Source organism: Staurois parvus, unplaced genomic scaffold (genome assembly GCF_062004578.1).
Source record: "Staurois parvus isolate SC_StPar_1 unplaced genomic scaffold, SC_StPar_1.0 ptg000096l, whole genome shotgun sequence".
NCBI classification, from domain to species: domain Eukaryota; kingdom Metazoa; phylum Chordata; class Amphibia; order Anura; family Ranidae; genus Staurois; species Staurois parvus.
In genome coordinates, this window is record NW_028317892.1 from 988,729 (window position 1) to 1,002,271 (window position 13,543).

A 13,543-nucleotide genomic window follows, 5' to 3' on the forward strand; every position below is an offset into this window, starting at 1 on the left:
GGGGGGAACGGACTTTAGGGGAACGGGTAGTTTGGCATGTCCCCTTCACCCCGGCAGAGATCCGCACTATTCTGGCTGAGCTCCCGGACTATCGAGTCAATCCGAGAGGATTTGCTCGAATGTTTGGACAAAACCAGTTCAGCTATGGTATGAGCGGGTCAGATTGTGCACAGATCCTACGGGCAAAGGTGGGCATGGAAGTGGCCAGTACAGTGATTGCAGGGTGCTCTATAACCACGCATGAGGAGATGACTTCAGGGGGCAAAGAGTTCTGTACACAGCTAAAGGCAAAGCTTCCAGAAATGTATGGTGCTACCTCTACTACGGACATGATGAAGCTCACCCAGGGTCCTAATGAGGAAAGCGCCTGCTTCTGGCGCCGTCTCAAGCAGACGGCACTGGATGCGGATCTGGAAGTTGGACCTGATGCTCCAACTGAAGGGGTAAAGGTGACCGCGACGCACATTCTGTTGCGGGCCAAATTTTTGGAAGGCATCAATATTAAAATTCGGGAAAGGCTGGTTCTGGCCCGACCCGAATATAATGAGATGTCTATCCCTGCTATCCTTTCCACTCTTGCGGCAATAGAGAGGGAAATGGATAGAAGAAAACAAGACAAGGCCAAAGTTCTTATGTCCCAGAACCCACACGAAAAACCAAGGGATCTGGGTCACAGGAAGAATAGGCCCCCACCCAGGTGCTTCCAGTGCCACCAAACGGGGCACATGAGGAGGAGCTGTCCCCAATTACCTAAAGGTCGGTGGCAGTTCATTCCTGATGAGTCCTCCGCCCCTATGACCACCATGGTAAGTAACTCCTATGAATTCTCATAGGAAGTTGACAAATCGGTGTCGGCCCAGATCCATCTTTTTCTAGAGGAATTAAAATATCCCCTCCCTTGCCTCACCGACACCAGTGCAGCAAGAACGGTCCTGCGAAAACAGGACATCCAAGGCAAGGTACCCCTCTCAGGGGAAAACCCTCCTAACCCCTACTAACCTCACTATCAAACGATGCACTATTCTTAACCCAGCTTCTCTTCTTCCTGTGTCGGAAGATGAGAAGGGGGGGGAGGACAGCAATGACAGTGCTGAATTTTGCAACACGACTAACAATACTAACACCTCTTCTGCTAACATGTCTTCTTTGTCCACTACTAATCTCTCTTCCAAAGGACACGACTGCATCTCTTTGGTGGAACTGGAGTCAGCGGCGACACACCCCATATCACCCCGAGAGTAGCGGTAAGGTTGAACGTCTTCCGATACCCAAAAACCTTGGCCTGAGTGTCTCCCCATTGCCCCCTATTCCATCCGGAATGCCCCTCGGCAACCACATGGGCTGTCACCCTACGAGGTGTTGTTTGGGGGACCTCCCAAAACAGGGTTGTACTTTCCTCAACAGTTGTCGTCTTTGCATTCACAGCTTACAGGTTATGTGCAATCTCTGCAACGGGAGCTGCAGAAGATACACCATCGGGTTCGCGAATCGCTCCCCGATCCAAATACAATAACAGGTGTTCTTTCTATTGAGCCAGGTGATTGGGTCGTCCTAAAGAAACATCAAAGAACCGGACTCGAGCCACGGTTCACCGGACCATACCAAGTCCAGCTGACGACACCTACCTCACTCAAGCTCGAGGGACGAGACAACTGGGTGCACGCAAGCCACTGCAAGAAGCTTCTCAGCTACACCAGAGAATGAGGGGTGTCATTTTCCTTTTTCTTTTTGTTTGTATGTCATACATGTGTGTGAACGGAGGAAAAGACGGCAGATACCCCAACCTTTTATTTAAAATGCACCTGCGTTTAGCCAGAACCGCCAACAAAACCAACTGTTGGGTATGCTCTAAGCCCCCACCCAGTCATCACATGTCCGCAATGGCCGCTGTTCATGCCCTATATGACATCCGCGTCGGCATGAAAAAGCAAGGGACCCCTGGTCAGCCCCCACGTAGACATTTGTCGGTAGAACTTAATGACACATTTTTAGCAGGTAACATCAGTTTCAGCACCAATATTAGCTCTAGCTCCTGTAGGGCCCTCACCAGTCCATTATGGGTAACTGGGCAGCTAGGCAGCCCTCAGGTGTGCTTTAACATCAGCTTTGGCACAGGTAACAAGTTTGTTGGGATTACCACCTGCGAGGGAGGTATAACTGTCAATCTGACTAACCAGACTTCCTTTCTGAGTAACCGCACTGACCGACCAGACCACGTGTGTTGGAAGGACGGATGTGATGTGCAGACTGAGGGAGCAATCCCCCAGTCTGTGCAACTGTTGCTCAGTACCAGAGGCCGAACGAGGAACTCCTCCTGTTCTGCTCTGACAGGTCCATACTATTTTCTGTGTGGTTCGGCAGCCTATAGAACATTTCCCCAGAACGCGAAAGGTTCGTGTGCCCTCATAAAGCTAGTCCCCGCATCCTATGTAGTGATGGACCATGAAGAGTTGATGGTCCACAAGAAGGTAAGGATGGCAGGGAGAGTTCGCAGGGAGCTGTTCTCTGAGGGCGACCAGGCATGGGCTTGGTTCCCCTCATGGACAGGATGGGGAATAGAACTTATGAAGCGCCTGAACAATTTTTCTGTCATCGTGGATAGTATGTTTAACGAGACCGTAGAGGCTGTCAGAGAAATTGCCCAAGAACAACGGCAGATGGGAATTTTAGTGCTTCAGGAGAAGATGGCCCTCGATTATCTTTTAGCCGCCAAAGGGGGGTTCTGTGAGTTCATCGGAGAGGATTGTTGTACTTGGATAGAAGACACCGATGACAAGGTCCAGGCCCATATGGACAAAGTTAGTGAACTACAGGGAAAAGCTAGAGCTATAGCTAGTGAGGGTTGGAATCCGTTCAAGGGTTTGGGAGGATTGGGAGATTTCCTGTTCTCCATCGGATCTTGGTTGAAGGAAGTGGGAGTGTATATCCTGATGCTTCTCTTTTTCATCTGCCTTTTATATGCCGCGGTGAGATGTTCCTGTTGCCTCATCGACCGTGTAAACCAAGCTCGGGCAGACGACCACATCTCCATGCCCGCTCCTGGGATCCCACTCCAACCACTGATCGGAGGAAGACCTCACCAACCATCCACCTTCTCTACAGATTACGTCCTGGCTTCCCTCTAATTTATCTCTCTGAAGACCACATTCTCCAAGACCTTCAAGCAAGCTTCAAGCCTCATCATTGTTTGTGTCTGCGATTTGGAAAACTGTCTGGGTCGAGACCAGCCTTGTGTGGCCCCGTCTGCAGGGGCAATTTGAGAATCTATTGCTGGATCTCCCCAGACCACCGTGGGATCACAAGCCTTATTCATACCACAAGTCTGTTTGTGGTTTCTGCAAGAGCCTTCCTGTAGTGAAGGTTCCAACGCTCTTGAGGATCATCGCTTCAATCAAGCCTGTTTGCGTCGAGTCTGCGTCGGGTCTTGTTGTTTCAGGTACCCCGTGGAGCTTTATTCTCAGGGACAACTACAGGAACTCTTTGAAGTTTGAGACTACACCCATCAAGCTGAAGAAGATCAAGAAGGGACACGAGGAGAATATGATAAAACAGGAGGGAATGTCATGGAAATTTTGTATTGTTGGTCGAACTTTAAATGTGTCATGTATTCGTGTTATTCATATGTCTCTCGTGTGGCTTAATTAAAGCTCTGAAGGCTGCAATTGGGCCATGCGCATGTACAATGTATGTATTACAGTACTCGGCTTGGTAATGGATGAGATGGCAGATCTGCGCTTATAGACCGGCGTGTATACCACCACGGCATTCCATGCGAATGCCGCTGTCAGTAGACCGTGGGCCTGTATCCACATATCAGCAGCATGGTACCACGTGGGCTTCATAACGCAATGCGCAAGCGGTGTGAACTCCACGTGTAGGCTTATGCATATCTTACAACCCATTACCAACTTGAAACTGTATCTGGGATGGATGTGTTTTAATAAAGATCGTATCGGGCCCATCCAGGTACAGACTGATATTTTTAGAGAGTGCTTGTACAGAGAATGTACATACCAATAGAAGATAGTAGGACAGGAAATATGACCTCAGATGGCTCATAGGGGGGAAGGGGAGGAAGTCTGCTGACCTCAGAAGGTTCATGGGGGAGGACCAGTGATAGATAATAGCAAAGGCTATGCTCCAATTGGAATGTACATCCTCTGTATAAGCAATCCCCATTGTATTGTTCGGTGGGAGGGATTGACTTTATTCATGTGGGGGGCATGTGTGTATTCTTAATAAAACAGAGAGCTGAGCCTAAAATCAGCCTTATGTGAGTTGCAACCAGCCTTAGAGTGTCGTGTGATCATTCCAGGGTAACGGAGCTCCATCACCCACAAATTCAACAGAACCAAAGTATTTGGATGGGCAGGAATCGTGTAGTTTGGCTGCAGTCGTGGTAAGCGAGATTCGCACAGCTTTATGGGGGATTTCTGCGCATCCAACTGCGAGTACTCACGGTAAGGAGAAATTCGTTAAAGCGAATTTCCAAGACACAGGCAAGATATTTATAACAGGAGTGAAACCAGGAAGAAGACCGGGTAAAGATGGAAGTGCCCAGGACCCTCCGGATTGATCACACCGCAGCACTGGAGGACTTCTTTGACAGGTAAGTCTGCTATAATGTGCTAATATGCGGTACATACTAGCACATTATGGCATATACCTGTAGGGGGCCCCTAAAAAAAAACATTTTGGACTGTACTACCACTTTAAGAGAAGCTGATCCAGAGAAGTGTCCAGTACTCTGAAGGGTGTTTTTAGATTGATACAGATCCAATATTTAACTTACCGGAAAGCATAGGAGAAAAGTATTAGGGTAAAAGTGACTAAATGGTGCAGAATCATGACAATAGAGTCCTTTCTCCATGCATCCATGTACAGGGTTGCGTATGTCGAATGTGCGTAGAAACTGCCTTGAACCAGATACAGAAAGGCAATTTCTGCAGGAACGTCTGCTCCTGATGTCCAACCTGAATCCACCAAAGAAAAATTAAACAATTAAACAGAGGTAGGCTTAAAGTGAATCAGTTCAATAGGTTTATTTAATGCAGAACATCATAGATCCATATACTTACCTTTCTTATGCTCCTTCTGCTTCTCTGTTCAACTGCAGGGAGCAAAAGAAAAACCTGGTGTAAGCTATGAGTCCCCAGTGTTGTAGATAATATGGGGCTAAGGGCTTCATGTGCAACGGCACTTATTAGCCCATCGTTGACGCATGGCCTTAGTCACATGCTCCTCCATATCCAAAAGTATTTGGTATCTCCTGATCCTGAACGGAGCAGCAGGGGAACCAGGGAAACATAAGTATATGCTTAGGAGGGGTGGGAGATTAAAGCAAACCTCAATCTACAAAACACAGGTTTGCTTTAGGGATACCGCATGTACCATCTCTATGCTGATGACACACAAATCTATCTTTCTACCCCTCACCTCACCCCTTCAGTCTCCTCTCGCATCACTAACCTACTAAGCGACATATCGGCTTGGATGTCACTCCACTTCCTCAAACTCAATCTTTCCAAAACTGAGTTCCTAGTATTCCCCCTAGCCCGTGCCCCTTCCCCTGACTTCTCCATCAAGATCAATAACACAATCATCAGTCCCTCCCCTCATGCCAGGGTACTAGGTGTGATCCTAGACTCCTATCTGTCCTTTCAGTCCCAAATCCAATCACTGTCCAAATCTTGTAGACTTCACTTCCGCAACATCTCCAAGATACGCCCGTTCTTAACCTCGGAAACCACTAAGCAACTCATCCACTCCCTTGTTATATCTCGCCTTGACTATTGTAACTCCCTCCTCATTGGCCTACCTCATTGCAGGCTATCCCCTCTTCAGTCTATCATGAATACTGCTGCCAGACTCATCCACCTTACTAACCGTTCTGTATCTGCCACCCCTCTCTGCCAATCCCTCCACTGACTTCCCATTGCCCAACGGATAAAATTCAAAACACTAACAATAACGTATAAAGCCATTTATAACTCTGCCCCAAATTACATCACCAATCTTGTCTCCAAATATCACCCAAACCGTACTCTTTGCTCCTTGCAGGACCTCCTGCTCTCTAGCTCCCTTGCCTCCTCCTCCCATGCTCGTCTCCAGGACTTCTCCAGAGCTTCCCCCATCCTCTGGAACTCTCTACCCCAATTTATCAGACTATCGCCTACTCTGCTCACTTTTAGGCGATCTCTGAAAACCTATCTCTTCAGGGAAGCCTATCCAGCCCTCAGCTAACAATGGAATCTTCTACTCTTCCAACCAGTCCATCCCCCACAGTTACTACCTTTTGTACTACTAGCCCCTCCCTCCTAGATTGTAAGCTCCAAGGAGCAGTGTTCAGTGGACGGAGTCCTATAATGTGGAGGTCAGAGGGAAAAACATCTGAGTACTGTCTTAGATTGTAAGCTCCAAGGATCAGGGCCCTCCAATCCCTCTTGTATTGAACTGTACTGCTGCTGTATTGTCTCCCGTTATATATTGTAATGCGATGAGCAAACTGTTGGCGCTATATAAATCATGTATAATAATAATAATAATTCACACAGGAATCGCACAGTATTTCTGTGCGAATTACATGCAAGTGTCTCAGCAGTGCGATTTAATCCAATTGCATCGTATCCGCACCAAAAAGGTGCAGAACCCATTTTTAAATCTGCACCTCAATCATATCGCCTGGGTGTTCTCACCCACGAGATGCCATTTCTGGCAATCATATCACATTTTTCAATCTGTTTCGGGGTGTCAGTGATTTATCATTAATACCTGCACCAGATCGCGTGAACACAATGCGATTGCAATGCGGTGCGGGAATCGCACAGGATTCACAGCGTTTCCCACACCACATTGGTGTAAACCCGGGCTTAACCACTTCAATACCGGACACTTTCACCCCCTTCCTGCCCAGGCCAATTTTCAGCTTTCAGTGCTGTTTGCACTTTGAATGACAATTGTGCGGTCATGCAACGCTGTACCCATATGAAATTTGTATCATTTTGTTCAAACAAAGAGAGCTTTCTTTTGGTGGTATTTAATCAAGACTTGGTTTTTATATTTTGCTAAACAAAAAAGACAGTTTCTGTTATAAAATTTTGCAAATAAATAATGTTCTAATTGATGAGCCTGATGGCCCAATTCCTTTAAACCTTTTACCAGATCGGTAACTGGACTCATCTCCCGCTTTAGAAGCTTAGAATTAATGCTTCTATCTTTTGTCTGGGGCTCCTCCTGCCCTAGAATTAATAAAAGAATTTTATTTGCCCGTAGGGGCGAAGGTGGATTGTCTGTCCCGAATCTCCATGCATACTATTTAGTGGCAAGCATAGCCCCACTAGCCCATCTTTACACGTCTCACAATATTCCCTTATGGGCCACAGTGGATATGATGTACTCCCATCCGATGTCACTTTCTTTTGACGTGGCTCCCCCTTATTCATCGCCCATCACCCCTAAGCCTGACATTAACACATACGCTTCGTCTCTGGGACTCAATTAAATATTTGGCTGGTTTTATTTCTGCTCACCTACTCTTGATGCACCTATTTCACAACCCATTGTTTCCCCCAGGCCTCGATAATCCTGGCCAGTTTGCGTGGTGGTCAGCCCATGGCTTCAATGACATACATTCCATGCTCTCTCCCATCCGGATACTTACTTTCGCGACTTTGCGTTCTTCACATGACATCCCGTTGAGGGAACATTTTAGCTACCTTCAACTTCAGCATTTTCTTACATTATTACGAACCCATTCGGGCCCCTATAGGCTGATTCCCTTCGAAAGTCTTTGTAGGCATAGGCCTCATGCTCCAGGCTTGATCTCACTTGTCTACTCCGCTATCATTTCTTATCGGGCTCCCCTGATTCGCTCCTATCATCAGCAGTGGCAATCGGAACTCAGGGGTTGCCTAGATCAGCAGGACTGGCGGATCATGACTCAGGCATTGTCTAAATGCTCAAGGAATGTTATTATCCTAGAAAACACCTACAAGGTCCTTTATAGATGGTATTATTATATGCCTGTCCCATTGGCTCACTTTTTTCCATCATATTCTCCGACTTGCTTTCAGGGTTGTCAACAAATAGGCACCTTGGCCCATATTTTGTGGACTTGCCCCAAGGTATGCAAAGTATGGATTAGGGTCTATGCCAGGGGTGGGCAAACTTTTTGACTTGAGGGCCGCAATGGGTTCATATATTGGACCCGGGGGCCGGACCAAGAGTAGATGAATGATGTGTATGTGTCATCCATAGTAAGTATAGTAATATTCCCCCATAGTAAGCATAGTAATTAATCCCCCATATAGTAATTCATCCCCCATAGTAATTCATCCCCCATAGTAATTCATCCCCCATATTTATTAATCCCCCATATAGTAATTCATCCCCCATAGTAATTCATCCCCCATATAGTAATTCATCCCCCCTATAGTAATTCATCCCCCATAGTAATTCATCCCCCATATAGTAATTCATCCCCCATAGTAATTCATCCCCCATATAGTAATTCATCCCCCCTATAGTAATTCATCCCCCCTATAGTAATTCATCCCCCATATAGTAATTCATCCCCCCTATAGTAATTAATCCCCCATAGTAATTCATCCCCCATAGTAATTCATCCCCCATATAGTAATTCATCCCCCATATAGTAATTCATCCCCCATAGTAATTCATCCCCCATAGTAATTTATCCCCCGTATAGTAATTCATCCCCCGTATAGTAATTCATCCCCCATATAGTAATTCATCCCCCCTATAGTAAGTCCCCCATATAGTAATTCATCCCCCATATAGTAATTCATCCCCCATAGTAATTCATCCCCCATATAGTAATTCATCCCCCATATAGTAATTCATCCCCCATATAGTAATTCATCCCCCGTATAGTAATTCATCCCCCATATAGTAATTCATCCCCCCTATAGTAATTCATCCCCCATATAGTAATTCATCCCCCCTATAGTAAGTCCCCCCTGTGTCAATTCACTTACCTTTGCTCCGCGCGTTCCTCTCGCCGTGTTCTCGCGCCATTCCGGTGTAGCATGAAAATCTGTCTCCTATGAGGATCTGTCCCCCTCGACGTATCTGCGCATGTGCCAGTTTCCGGCATTAGCAGCCGATCGGCGATCTCCGGCACATGCGCAGATACGTCGAGGGGGACAGATCCTCATAGGAGACAGATTTTCATGCTACACCGGTCTTCAGGGCGGACTGTGAGAGGAGCCTAGCGGGAGCCTAGCTCCGCGGGCCGGATTAAAAGGTCCGCCGGGCCGTATTCGGCCCGCGGGCCGTAGTTTGCCCATTGCTGGTCTATGCCCTCTTCCACACTACGCTACACATGGATATTAAGCGTAACCCATGTGAGGCACTATTATTTAAACCACTAGTAGGCCTGCTCCATCCTGAACAGCAGTTAGCATCGCATCTATTTATGGCTACAAAATTGACGATCGCAAAAGCCTGGAAAACCCCTCTTCTTAGCTTTGAAGCCGTTAAGAATCAAATGAACTTTATAATGGTTAATGAGAAGCTAACGGCTATGCTGCTTGACACCCACACTAAGTTTCTACAGATCTGGCGTCCTTGGATTGATGTGGCTCAACCGTCTAGATTTGATCAGACCTTTCTGTCGATATAAGATTCTCCTGGTGCGTTCCCCTGGAGCCCTTTCTTCTTCTTTGCCTTTACTATTCTTGTTTCTTCTTTCTTCGCTTTTTCTTTCCCTTTTCTTTGCTTTTTTTTTGTTTCTGTCAGTTTTTTATGTTATATGCACTGATTGAGCTACCCCTAGAGAACTGTGTCTGTAATGTTTTATATATCGGTTTGACTTATTTGGAAGTTCTAGATGTAGAGTTCTGATATACCTCCAGCGAGATTTTATGCTCAACTTTTCCCATCATCTGTATGCAACTTTAGTGACTATCCTTGGTCTTTGCCCATCAGCTCATTGGTTACTATGTGCTGCCAACATAATTCTATATGGCCTCACTCTATTCCTTTTGAGATTGTGTTTTTATATCCCGTTTCTCTCTGTGTCAATATTTTAGTGCATTTGTTATGTCCTTCATTAACAGAAATGTACACCCTACTTTTTTGTGTTAATGAGCTTGTCTCTGACTGTTCCTATGTTGTTGCGTTGTCTATAATAAAATCCATTGTAAAGAAAAAACCTTGCAGTCAGCCATGACACTCTCTCCTGAGAAACATCTAAAAGGTAAGAAATACTTAATTTTTTTAAGCATGCAGTGTGATGGGGAACAGATAAACAGAGTGGGGTTTTCTGAAATTTGACTGAAAAAGTGGAAATATGCTTTAAACTAGCACAAACTCCTGCTTGTCCCCTACTAGTCAGTACAAGTGACTGAAAAAAAGCAAACAGAAATGAGGTGCGGACAGAAACTAGCATCTGTCCTTTATAAACCACTTCCTGCCCACCCACAGTAGATTTACTAGACCTGTATGTCAAGGAGAACTTCCTGGTTTTTGGGCAAGCATGTGCACAGCAGTGAAAAGCAGGGAGAAAAAGCAGCCAGACCTATGAGTAAAAGCAGCACACATTACACTTATTAGGCACACAGTTAACCCCTTCATTGCCCCTTGATGTTAACCCCTTCCCAGCCAGTGTCATTAGTACAGTGTAGAGTATTATCACTAATCACTGTATAAGTGTCACTAATGACGTCTGTGTCAGTTAGTGTCCCTCCCAGCCATTGTCAGTTAGTACCAGATTGCCCGTCACAATATCACAGTCATGCTATAAGTCACTGATCACCGCCATTGCTAGTATAGTGTCTGTATGGATCAGTATCTTGAGCACGATTAGAACTATACTAGTGTCCCCAATAGTATAGTATCCCCATTGATTTATAAATGCCTAAAGGTATGAAGAAATTTGATTTTATTGTATGTTTTATAACAAAAAGTAAAAGATAAGTTTTTTTTCCCAAAAAGTTTTTGTTAATTTATATAATAAAAAAACAAAAAAGCTCATGGCGACCAAAAACCACCAAAAGAAAGCTCTATTTGTGTTAAAAAAAAATACAGACATTTCATTGCTTAGTGTTGCATGACCAAGCAATTGCCAGTTAAATTATCACAGTGCTAAATAGCAAAAAATGCTCTAGTCAAGAAAGTGGTAACACCTGCTGGAGGTCAAGCGGTTAAAGCAGGGGTCTCCAAACTACGGCCCATGGGACAAATCTGTAAGAGGAGACACTGATAAGGACCCTGATGCCAGGGGGGACTCTGATGGGACCTTTATTTAAGGGGGAAGCTGATGTAAGGAGGGACTTTAAAGGGGACTCTGATATAAGGGGGCTCTGATGAGCTTAAGTTCCTTTGGAATTTTTTCTCTTTTTACTGAAGCTTTTCTTTTTTTTTTTGATAAATCATGATTACAAAAAAAAACTCCAGGTAAAACTTATTCATTCATTTAAACTCATTTTTTTGTCCTGCAAATATTTGAAAAATATGCAACGTGGCCTTGTACTGAAACGTTTAGGGACCCCTGCTTGAATGTAAACCCTAGGGCCTCTTTCACACCAGCTTTCCTATCAGGTCCACCTGTCAAATTTTCAGGCCAACTTGATCAGAACCTTCAAACAGCTCTATGGGCAGGCTGATATAAACAGACTTGTGTTCTTTTACATTTGCCTACCTCTGAGTCCAGAGATAGGATGTAGCCTGATGTAAATGAACACACACTCCTTTACATTGGTGGTCAGTAGAATGTACCCACTATTGACAAACAGTGGAGAAAGGCCTCTATTACATTGGTGGCCAGCAGAAAAGAGCCCTCACATTCATGTTAGAAGAACAAGGGTCCTGGTGGATAGCTGGAGCACAAATGTCTTACATTATTTATTTATTTCGGGTACTTATATAGCGCCGTCAATTTACACAGCGCTTTACATATATATATTGTACATTCACATCAGTCCCTAACCCTCAAGGGGCATACAATCTAAGGTCCCTAACTCACATTCATAGATATACTAGGGCCAATTTAGACAGGAGCCAATTAACCTACCAGCATGTATTTGGAGTGTGGGAGGAAACCCACGCAGGCACAGGGAGAACATGCAAACTCCAGACAGGTGGTGCCGTGGCTGGGATTCGAACCAACGACCCTAGTACTGCCAGGCAAAAGTGCTAACCATTTAGCCACTGTGCTGCCCCTGTGCTGTTCTGGTTTCATTAGTTTAGTCATGGAACCCTTATCAATCTCTAAAGGAACCCTAGGGTTCCATTAACTCTGGATCCTAAAGACTAGTATATAGCATATTTGTATCTTCCATACGAACAATACATCTTTACACATACCACGGAAGGCAGAGGGTGGATCGTGAAAGAAGTTGTGCTTGGTGAAGAAGAGAAGGTACGAGCAATAGGACCATGATGCACAGTAGAAAAGGAATTTCCAGGCACTCTCAGGAACTTTCTCTGCTTCTTTTGGCCGCAATCGGCACCATTTACTAAATGGCTGTAAAGAGATGCAGAAACACATACCATGGGTTCAGCGCCAGAACACACATAAGATACATTTGTGGTAACAAAAAGAAAATCTGCTGAAGAAAAAATTGTGCATTAAGAGGGCCTTTCAGATAAAATCACAATGCACATGAGGCCTCAGAAAGCTTTAAGTGCCTAAGGAATTGCTCTGCAGTGACTAATTAGGACACGTCATGCTTAAAGCAGTGAATTGGAGACTTCACAATGATTGAAGTCATCGGTGCCAAGAAATCTGACAGTATCTGTACACAGCTGTTCTGGAATGGAATGAAACAGACACTCTCCACTGACTGGATAATGTCATTGATAACCCTACTAAAAGAACCGGAGCTATATAAATATCCCCCTAGTCAAGATGTAGTGTGAATGAAAGTTTACAATTCGTGAGCCTGGAAATACGGGAAGCCTCTAGGTTCTTTTCTCCTGTCAGCTTGCTATGTTTAGGATGGGAGGTAATCGTACCTCTTGTAACCCTCAGCAGTTTTCCTGTGCTGTTCCCTGAGGTCTAAAATTAGGCACCATGTATCAGGAGATATAAACAAGAAACATACCAGTACTCTTCATACAGCACATACAGATTACAATATGATCTATACAAGTTATTTACTATCCAGCTGGGATTTATTATCCCGGCAAAATGTGCTGCGGTATTGTGCATGGGTTTAATGTGAGCTGTAGATATACATATTACAGAAATGTGAATTTTGAATGGGCTTCCAAATCACCACAATGCACAAAAAAAAACAGACATGCACCACTTTTTAATGCAGCACACCACAATGAATGACAATTCATTGCACTGTTTATTGCAATTTTGATAGCATGCGGTAACATTTTACCACCATGCACTAGCCTAAAACAGGGTCTTTAAAGAGACTATAGCTTACAGTGGTATTAACCACTTCCAGTCCGGACACTTTTAACCCCTTCCTGTCCAGGCCAATTTTCAGCTTTCAGTGCTATCACACTTTGAATGACAATTGCACGGTCATGCAACACTGTACCCATATTAATTTTTCAGCATTGT

General features: G+C 44.9%; 1 protein-coding gene across 1 annotated transcript in view; it reads right to left on the reverse strand.

The window, feature by feature from the left end:
- The window catches only part of CERS1 (ceramide synthase 1), a 91,008-nt gene that overhangs the window by 42,397 nt on the left and 35,068 nt on the right, over positions 1-13,543 (reverse strand). Inside the window, exons 2-3 of the mRNA XM_089670793.1 lie at positions 12,328-12,487; positions 4,793-4,973 (exon numbers count right to left, since the gene is read on the reverse strand). Coding sequence (XP_089526919.1) covers positions 4,793-4,973; positions 12,328-12,487 — 341 coding nt within the window. The remainder of the gene's footprint in view (positions 1-4,792; positions 4,974-12,327; positions 12,488-13,543) is intronic.